Source organism: Arachis duranensis, chromosome 3, assembly GCF_000817695.3.
Source record: "Arachis duranensis cultivar V14167 chromosome 3, aradu.V14167.gnm2.J7QH, whole genome shotgun sequence".
In the NCBI taxonomy this organism is placed as follows: Eukaryota; Viridiplantae; Streptophyta; class Magnoliopsida; order Fabales; family Fabaceae; genus Arachis; species Arachis duranensis.
In genome coordinates, this window is record NC_029774.3 from 28,201,376 (window position 1) to 28,211,892 (window position 10,517).

The following is a 10,517-nucleotide window of genomic DNA, read 5'->3' on the forward strand; positions in this document are numbered from 1 at the left end:
TATGGACAAGTCGGCCAATTTCGTCCCCCTTAGATGGTTGCCCCTCCTAGAGGAATTTGAAACTTGTAGGCAGTTGTCTTGGGGCTCCACATTGCTATTGCACACATATCATCCACTTTGCAGCGCTATCCGACGTAATACTATGAACATTGTCGGTTGTGTCCCGTTAGTTATATCGTGGATCTACCACAAGTTTTTTATATTATGTCCATCTGATTGCATCATTGTGCCTTATCTCAGATGCATCTGATTTTTTTTTATCCCGGATATAGAGTTTTTAATTTGTGTATTTAATATGTTTTCTCTTTTTGTATACGAGATATGACCAGTAGTGTATTTTGGTAATTTTTTATTATATTTATTTTCATAATTATTATATTTATTTAATTTAAATAAAAAAAATCTGATTATTTTTTATTTTTTACTTTTAATTTTTTTTTAAGTTATATATATTGAAACGGAAAGAGTAAGAAGTTGCTCTTGGTTAACCATGAAAATTCACAGATTGCTATGATACCCTTTTTATATAAGGATATTGGTGGCTAATTTTTTGTACGTATTGTATTGTTGGTGAATCACTCAAATATTAGGTAATTTAATGTTTAACAAACTTCTGGTGCCGTCTGTGACACAATTAATCCGCCAGAGACGTATTGTAAAAAAAAAAATATATATAGTATAATCTACTGGAAGAATATTGTCAATCTGTTGGGGGGACAAATTATCAATTTCCAACTTTCTGTTAAACACCATTCTATCCAACATGTATGTTTCACACTGCAATACCAAAATAAAAAAAATCGAAGATTTCATTAATGGTTTTGAATTTTATTTTTTAAGTTTTTTTTACATTAATTTTAAAAATAGTTTGTTTTAGTTAATGAGACACAATGACACATGTTAATTTTTTAACCACATACATTATAAATGTACTATTACCTGTAATTTTATAGGTAAATTAATAGTATTATTGAAAAATAAGGTTAATAATACCTTATTATTAGAAATATAAAATACTCTACAACATCAAAACTTTAGTCACCAACAAAAAAAAGAGTGTTAAGGGTTAGTAAATTTTATGATTTGTAGTCATCATTAATATTTTTAGTAATGTAAAATTACTCACTTTTTTTTACTAGTTAAGTGCTGACTAAATTTTAATAAAAGTATTGGTACTATAGCCTTTGCACCAAAGCCTTTTAAAGTGATTAGATCAATGAGATGTGTTGAAATGAAGGTATGTTAATGCATTCACAAGGAATTCCACCCAAACACATTCGATGCACTGGCTTACCATTTGCAAAGCATAGATGAAACTTCAAGTAACAATGGTTATACCAAGTCAAAGAAGATTAGAAAACGAGCACATGCTGAGTTTCTACTTTCTTTATGAACACTCCAAAACCCAAGAGAGCATATAAAGCAAGGAATCACATTGATCCTTTGTGTGTGTGTGTATAACAAGAGAAAAACCATGGCCATCTCAAGAAGCAATGGCCTAGTGTTTGTGATGCTGCTGCTATTTGCTTGCTATGTAATGCAAATAAGTGCAGAAACTCGCACCTGCGTGCAGCGCAGGAGCCCGTGCTTTCTAAGGCGTATAGCATGCCCGCTGGAGTGCCCTTTTACGTCGCCAAAGGATCCAAAAGCCAAAGTCTGCTACATTGACTGTGAATCTCCCATATGCAAAGCTCAGTGCAAAAGTAAGATCCTTTACATGACTTTACAAAATGTATAACAACTCCATGTTTCTTCATTTAACCAAAGATTCAAGGTAACTGCTCTGGAATATTAGAATTCATGGTGTAGATATAGAAATAGAGAGTAGAGAGAATGGTAAACTGATAATATATATTAAGTGAATTGTATCTGATATTTGATACAATCCATAACCAATTTATACTACTAGTTCATCAGAGAATAAAATAAATGGTAATGCTAAACTTCCAAAAGAACTAATTCGTATATGGTTAAGCTAATTCCTATGTGCATTTATTCTTGGTCCACATAAAACTCTAACATCGCTATTCTTTTTGCTTTTGCCATCGTAATTTCATTTACCTTTTTATGGGAGCGTACCTATGCTAAGCTTTTACTCTGTGTTTGGTGATAACAGCTCGCAAACCGAATTGTAATGGTCGAGGATCGGCATGCTTGGACCCTCGTTTTGTCGGTGCAGATGGAATTGTTTTCTACTTCCATGGAAGGCGGGATGAGCATTTCAGCTTAGTGTCTGATGAGAACCTTCAGGTCAATGCACGTTTCATTGGCCTTAGGCCAGAAGGAAGGAAAAGGGATTATACTTGGATTCAAGCATTGGGAATCCTATTTGACTTCCACAACTTTTCTATCGAGGCCACCCGTTCAGCAATTTGGGACAAAGAAGTCGACCACTTGAAACTCTCATACAACGGAGAGGAGCTTGTGATCCCAGAAGGTCACCTCTCCACATGGCAGTCCACAGAGAATCAGCTTAAAGTGGAGAGAACATCAAGCAAAAACAGTGTCATGTTTACTCTACCAGAAGTTGCCGAGATATCAGTCAACGTGGTACCTGTAACCAAGGAGGATAGTAGAATCCACAACTATCAAATCCCTGATGATGATTGCTTTGCTCACTTGGAGGTTCAGTTCAAATTCTACGGCCTGTCCCACAAAGTTGAAGGAGTTCTTGGCAGGACTTATCAGCCTGATTTCAAGAATCCGGCAAAGCCGGGTGTAGCAATGGCAGTTGTTGGAGGAGAAGACAGGTATAGAACCTCATCGCTTCTTTCTCCGGATTGTGGTGCTTGTGTATTTTCTCCAAAACAGCCTTCAGAAAGGAAGACCTCTGTGCTGGAGTATGGTTTGCTGGATTGCACTGGTGTTGCAAAAAGTGGGAATGGTATAGTTTGCAGGAGATAAATTCTGAATCCACAAAGCTGTTGCAAGAAAGTTTTAATTGTTTTCATGTTTATTGTGTTGGTAAAACTCTTATTCTACCAGATTTCATGCTGAATAAAAAATTGTAATCATTTTTGTTTAGTGGAAAAATAAAAATTGTGATATTTTGTCTGTTAATTAAGAAATTTTTCAAACAGTGTGATTAAATGCAAGATTCTCTCATTCATACCCCTTATAAAATCATGCCAAAGATTCATTTATTGCAACCAAAAGATATGCGAACACCTCAAGAGAATTTTGGACACATAGTATATTCATACTAGAATGGATAGATTCTACCTGTCAAGTACAAAACATCTTCACATGCCTGCAAAATTGGTTTCCTTTCAGCTACAAAAGAAATTACATTATAATCTCTATATGACAAAATAACAGTTCATATCTTAAACGATAATCTCAAAACAACATTTAGCTTATTGAAGTTCCACATTGATTGCACAATACTCTATAAAAATCATTATAACTTTGAAATGAGTGTGTTTTAGCAGCCATAAATAACAGCTTACCAAGGATTTTGGACAAGTGAAAATGGAAAGCGATTTAGCTTATTATTGCCTGAGCTCTGAAGAAGGAATTTCTAACCCACATATATGTTGTAACAACAACCAAGTCTTATTCCACTAATTGAGACTGGTTACATGGATCAAGCAACCTGTGGTGTCCTATTTATGATTTTAATGTGTAAGAATTATCAGGAAGACTGAATTCCTGATTGGTTTGTATGAAGTACAACAGAATATTAGGAGTACCATACATAAAATTCCTATCCTCATTGGCAATCATCACTATCACTGAAGTACATTATGTATAAACTTGCTTATGAACGAAAAATGGATCATGAAGCAGTAATTAAATAAGGCATAACCATCCGCCAAACATGAGGTTTCAGACTAGTTCCTAGGCAAGAATAGCCGCGGCAATTAATGGCATGGCTAGAATGGTGAATACAAGAGGAACTCATCTTCCGCGAGGATTTACCAATTGTGAGAACACTGTGCTTGTAGCTGCATCTTCTATATTGTCATATGTGCAAGAGTTTATCTCATCAATCATAGTAACACTGTTATCAAAGTGTTCAAGGGGAGTCAACTGAATTCCAGTAATGTGGTTTGTGCTGTTGTCTTCTGGTTCTGTGAGGCTCGACGAGGTTTCTTGAAGCTGAAGAGCATATTCAAGATTCCACAAGACATCTCCCATAGACGGACGGTCCACACCATACTCAGCCAAGCACTTCTCTGCTGTCTCCCCAAACTTATTAAGAGAAGCAACGCTCACCTTCCCCACAAGATTTTGGTCCATGATTTGATCAAGCATCCCTTTTTTCTGCCACATCATTGCCCATTCGGCTATATTAACCTGGTCCCTAGGAAGGACAGGGTTCAAGGCTGGCCTTGTGCATAACACCTCCATTAACACTACTCCGAATGAATAAACATCAGATTTCTCGGTTAGTTGTTGCCTTCTAAAGTACTCAGGATCGAGATAACCGAAACTACCTTTAACAGCAGTGCTCACATGGGTTTGATCAAGAGAAGGACCAGCTTTGGAAAGGCCAAAATCCGCAACTTTAGCAACAAAGTTCTCATCTAAGAGAATATTTGTTGTCTTCACATCTCGGTGAATTATGCTTTGAGCGGCACCGGTGTGGAGATAATGAAGGCCCCTTGCAGCTCCGATGCAAATTTCAAGTCGCTGCTTCCATGATAGAGGTGGCAAGTCTGTTCCATACAAATGACTCCTAAGGGGTCCATTAGCCATGTATTCATAAACAAGAATCATTTCCGACCTCTCATCACAATAACCAATGAGCGACACAAGATGACGATGACGAAGCTTTGATAACATTTCAATTTCTGTTCGGAATTCAGCAAGACCTTGTTCAGATCTTCGGTTGCCTCTTTTAACAGCTACATTAGTCCCATCTTCAAGTGTTCCCTTATAAACTCTACCGAAACCACCAACACCAAGAAGTAGGTTCTCATCAAATTTGTTGGTTGCATCTAGGATTTCTTGGAAACTGAAGAATCGTCCGAGATTCGACGATGTTAAAGATTTGCAGCTTGCTGTTCCACTCTTCTGTGAAGTTGTTGACATTTTCGTCAAGGTCAGCGAGTTTCCATAGATGGGTAAAGGTAGCCATGAATTACCCCGTTCAGTAGACTTCGACTTGCGCCCTATTAAGCAGCAACAACACAAACCAACCAATGCTACGACAACCAAAGCCCCAACAGCAGAACCAACTATAATTGCTATCTTGTTCTTCTTTGACAATGAGCCAGGAAGGAGACTGCCAACTGAAGAAAGCCCATCCAAACTCCGCAATGCATTGCTGATCTTCATTATCTCCAGCCCGTTCATAGTGGCATTTGGGAAGTCAGCCATTTTATCCGGACCAACACTTACTGTCAAAGTGTTTGAGCCCGCCGAGGCATTGGAAACAAAGTCCTTGAAGTAAGGAACAGACAAATCATTAGTTATGGATGACAGATCAAGACTTCCAATACCTAAGTCAGTATTTATAAACAAATTGAAGACCAGAGTGTTGAGAGACTTGCTCATGATATCACAAAAATGCACCCGAATAAAATACGAGAAATTTGGATCAACATTGAAGACCCAAGTGATGTTGAAATTCGGACTGCCTACATTTGGATCCCCCATTGCTTCTGCAGTGGCATAGACCAAATTTGGAGCAGTCTCGGGCGTAACACCCACTGGATACTTAATGCTCGAAGGATTGACAGACACATTAACAACCGAATTGTTCACATGAAGGTATTTCTGATCATTCACCCAAGTCCTTCCCAATGTGTCATTCTGAGCTGTAATTGAAGGACCCCCAATGTTGAGGCGATAAACAGTTTCCAAAGCAACCCCAGAGAGTCCGCTGACCGGCGCAGTCGGGTTAAGACCCAATGCTTGATCAACAAACAATTCATCCGGCATTGACACAACTTCAATTGCATTAATAAAGGCTACCGAATCATTGGACGGAATGAAACTAAGAGTCAAGGTATTATCAGTAACGTTGATTGCATACTCCTTGAACACACAAGAACCATGGGGCCGATTCTTAAAGGTAAAATTACTCAAAAGGACAAAATTATCAGTAACAACAGTCATTGAAGCAGAACTCAAATTGCGACCGGAATTCAAAAGAGGCGAAAAGTATAGCCGGAGCCAGTGCCTACCTTGCTGCCCAATTTCAAATTTATAAGAAGCTGCCTCAGTGAAAACCCTAGCTGATTTGTAAACTGGAAAAGGGGCACTGGAATTTGAACCCGCAACAACCGAGTTCTGAGTTTTCAAAGTGAGTTTCGAATGCTGTGAGTCAGGAACAAAATTGCGACCTTGGAATGTAATATTCTTCGAAGAACCACAAGCAATAAGATAGTTATCAGTAAAAGTGTACGAACCAAATGTGCCATTAACCAAAACCACTAAGAAAACAACAAGAAGAGCAAAACCACTTGGAATCCTTTTCACAACCACCATCTTCACTTGTTCCCCATTGTAGCTTCTTCACAAGTTCAATAAACTATTTCACTTCCCGAAAAGAAAAAAGGAAAAAAAATGCTGAAAGTTCTGGATCGGAAAAAAGAAAAACACAGAACCTGCAGAAAACCTGGATCTATCAGAACCAATGCACAGAAACAGACATAGGTGTTATACAAGAAAAGACAAATTACGCAGTTTCCAATGTAACAAGAAGCACAAAAGCAAAGAGTTGAGTTCTGTTGGTGTAAGAGTCTTATAACCTTAAGGGGAGCAATAATGTAGAACCGTTTATGAAGATAATAAGAGGGAAAATCTTAAATCCCAGTTTAAGAATACATGAAACCAATTAGTTATTAGTGACAGTGATAGAAACATTTTCCTTTTTTTCAGGGGAAAAAGGAAGAATAAGTTCAACGTCAGAGGTTTAAACTTTAAAATGTAACGCTAAACAAACTTTTACAGGCTGTTTTAATAGGGGAAGTGGGCCCCACTTTAGAAGGAAAAGGCGATGAAACTTGCCCGGGGTAAGAATGCTATTAGGTGAAAACTCAGGTGAAGTCGACTTCACCTGAAGTTGATACTTTAAAGTCGTTAAATAAAAATTTAGTCAAATCAGTCAAATCATTTAATGGCTCTCAGATATTAACATCACGTAAAGTCGATTGCATATGAGTTTCCACCATTTAAAAAATTATTTTTTATAAATTATAATTTATATTTTTTAAAATAATTTTTATTACAAAATATTTTTAATTTGATAAATAAATAAATAAATAATATTTTTATATTCGATAAATTATTTATACTTTTGATTCAAAATGTTATAAAAGTATTTGGATAACTATTTAAAAATATATATAAAATGTCGAGTTAATATTCAAAATGACCCCTGAAATTTGAAGACAGGCTCAATTTGAACCCCAAATTTGAATAAGTGACTCACGTTAGCCCTTCTGTTAATCTCCGTTAACGGCACGCTTACCTAGAATGTTAAGTGACACGTGGGCTTGACAGGTGGGCTTATTAAACGACGTCGTTTTTTTTTTTCTTGGCGTGTAATCTCTCTTCAAACGACAGCATTTTCCATTTGGAGGTTAAAATTCAACTCCACCAATGATCAAACCACTCAAAACAGAGAAACTCTTCTTCTTCATTCTCTCGCATGCACCATACTGTGGAAGATCAATGTCATTGCTAGTGTAGGGCGCTGACAAAGCTTGTCGCAGGCGTTCTTGTTTGCTAGCACGAGAAAGAAGCTGTGCACCACTATTTCTCCAAAAAAGGTTAGTAACGCAAGCATTCTATGTTTGGGTTAAATGTTATGTTTTGTATCTTCTCTTGGTTGGGATTTACAGGCCATTAATTTGTACTCTATTTGATACTCAAATGGATTGGGTCAATTGTGAAAGAAGATAGTTTTAGTTATTAATTCCTTTTTGTTAGGGTTTTTTTCTTTTTAAAAACTAATGATTAACATTAACTGTGTTACAGAGAAGAAAGGACATCTAAATTAGTGAAGTCTACCACTTCTTTATGTACCAGTTTCTGTCTATAGATGATTTCAATAGCTAAGCTTTTTTTCTGAAAATATAAAATGAGAAATTCATGAATGAGTAAATAGATTATGCTTGTCAATGTGATAACGCGGAGCTGTTAATTATGGATAACAAAAAATTGTTTAGCTGTTGTTACATGGATAAATTTTATATATGAATTTTTATATTTTCTGTTCTGAAAAAAATATTGATTGGCATGTTAATGTAGAATTATCTGATGCATGATATGAAAGGCCTTGGATGTTGATGTTAATTTGTTAATTGTTTGAATTATATTTGTAAATGGGTGATTTGATAACCATTATCTATCATCACGGAAGAAGTTTTGTTACAAAGAATGATGGCAGTATAGTTTACGAAAAAGATAATTCGAAAGAGTTAAAAACCCCCAGATACTGAAGATGAACTTAGTGATGAAGAAAGTGATGACATGTTTCCAGTATTCTCACAAGCTGCTCGGTTTAGACAGCTGATGCTCCAAGTTGGAATGAAATTTAACACTAAACAAGAATTTATGGAAGTTGTGAGGGACTTTACCATTCAAAAGGGGAGGCAAATAAAATTCAAAAGAAATGAAAGCTACAGGGTGAGGGCAGTTTGCAAGTGGAAGAATGAAGAAATTAAATGTCCATGGGTTGCATATGCATCTAAGGACCATGAGGAGACATGCTGGCAGTTAAAGACGTTCAATAATGAGCATGTATGTCCTAGGATGAACAAAAACAGGGTAGCAAATAGAAAGTGGCTTGCTCAGAATTTAGTCAAGAAGTTAAGAAAATATCCTAACTTGAAGCATTGTGAGGCAGCAGCTTATTTTAAGAGGAGATGTGACCTAAATTTGAACAAGTTTTCTTTGACTAGAGCTTTAACAGATGCAAAAAATGCAGTGTATGGTGATGCAGTCTCACAGTATTATAGACTTAGAGATTATGGTGAGACATTGCTTAAAAGCAATCCAGGGTCAACAGTTAAAATTGGAGTGATTCCACAGGTTGAAGGCGACCCAATATTTCAAAGAATGTATATTTGTCTGGATGGTTGCAAAAAGGGGTTCAAGGCTGGATGTCGGCCATTGATTAGTTTAGATGGAACTTTTTTAAAGACGCATTTTGGGAGACAAATACTTTCAGCTGTAGGATAGAATGCTAACAATCATATATATCCGATTGCTTGGGCGATTGTAGATGTCGAGAATAAGGAGAATTGGAGGTAGTTTCTAGAATTGCTTCTTGAAAATCTTGGAGACTATGAACAAGATAAATGGAGCTTTATATCGGACATGCAAAAGGTAATTTAAACTTGAGCTTTATACAACTTGTTTACAAATTTAATTTATTTTAATTATATACTATAGAGTACTTAAGAGTTTTAATCACACTATTAAACGTGACTTATTAATATATCATAAGGACTTGCTCTCCCTCCAGAAAATACTTATACATACTTGTTTGAAAGCATATATGTTATCTTTTGTGGATAAATTGATAAATGTAATCCAAAGTTGTATGTTTTGAGGTTATTTTGTGGCTGTTTTGTGGCTGAAATTTGTGTCAGGGTTGTTTATGCCCTTTGTCATGTCTTGTATAGGGCTTTGGTTTGAAACCTCTTAAATAGCCGTTTTGTTTTTGTGATTGTAATGATGACATTCTAGATATCACTCTTAGTTTATCATATGTTACAATGGTCATTGTCATGACTATGGTTGACCTATGAAATCAGATTCAAGGTTTATTATTATAACTTATTTTGCAATTTAGAGATTTGGTAGATAAATTACAAGTTACTTTATTATTGATATTTGCAGATTTGTAATCAGTCTCTTGTTTATTCTTACCATTTTACTTTTACAGGTTTAGTCACAACTTTTAATTTACAGAATCATACCTATTTATCCTTATTGAATTTTTAGGTTTAGTCAAAACTTATAATTTACAAAACAGATTTGTATTGAAAAAAAAAACATAATTGTAGTGACATTAATTCAATTTTATTCATCACTTTCCCACACCCAAGACATAGCCAATGGTTACAACTACAAACAAAACAAGAAAAAAACTCAAAATACTATTTCATACTTTTAAAATCCTAATTTCAGCTTCTATTGCTCTAATCTTTCAGCCCACGTTCATCTCCCAATACTCAATGTTATTTGCAATTTTATGTCTGCCAATCATGTCGTCTTCTTCCACGCTATTTGTCCACACAAAAAGTCCACACCATCTATTTCCAGAAGTCTATCACAACAAGAACCACAAAATAAATTATGCATGTATTACAAAAAAAAGATGTAAATTCAAGAAGGAAGTAATTCAACAACTCATATTATAGTTTGGACATCCAAAAAATGGTCTGTCTGGATTTGCTTCTGTCCCAGACCAACGAAAAACGGGACGCATTCCACAACCACACCAGTGTGGAACCTTTTTAGATCTAGCTCGATTTGGATTCCTATCCAAACTTCTATATGAATGAGATATGTTGCAGCTTCCGGAACCTTGGCTGGTGCTCCTCATCATCTTC

The 10,517-nt window shown here is 36.0% G+C and overlaps 3 protein-coding genes across 3 annotated transcripts; 2 read left to right on the forward strand and 1 right to left on the reverse strand.

Annotated features, from left to right (window-relative positions):
• Positions 1–1,426: 1,426 nt before the first annotated feature.
• Positions 1,427–3,047, forward strand: LOC107478366 (uncharacterized). Its single transcript, XM_016098507.3, has 2 exons — positions 1,427–1,703; positions 2,117–3,047. Exons 1-2 carry the CDS (start codon positions 1,475–1,477, stop codon positions 2,902–2,904), a joined length of 1,017 nt encoding a protein of 338 aa, XP_015953993.1. The 5' UTR covers positions 1,427–1,474; the 3' UTR covers positions 2,905–3,047.
• A 517-nt stretch (positions 3,048–3,564) lies between these two features.
• On the reverse strand, positions 3,565–6,798 carry LOC107478297 (receptor-like protein kinase THESEUS 1). The gene is made up of 2 exons (XM_021138030.2): positions 6,702–6,798; positions 3,565–6,557 (listed from the first exon to the last, which is right to left on the reverse strand). Exon 2 carries the CDS (start codon positions 6,436–6,438, stop codon positions 3,901–3,903), a length of 2,538 nt encoding a protein of 845 aa, XP_020993689.1. The 5' UTR covers positions 6,439–6,557; positions 6,702–6,798; the 3' UTR covers positions 3,565–3,900.
• A 1,629-nt stretch (positions 6,799–8,427) lies between these two features.
• LOC107478338 (uncharacterized) lies at positions 8,428–9,138 on the forward strand. The gene has a single exon (XM_016098481.1). The coding sequence runs from the start codon at positions 8,428–8,430 to the stop codon at positions 9,136–9,138; it is 711 nt and encodes a 236-aa protein (XP_015953967.1).
• The last annotated feature ends 1,379 nt before the right edge of the window (positions 9,139–10,517 follow it).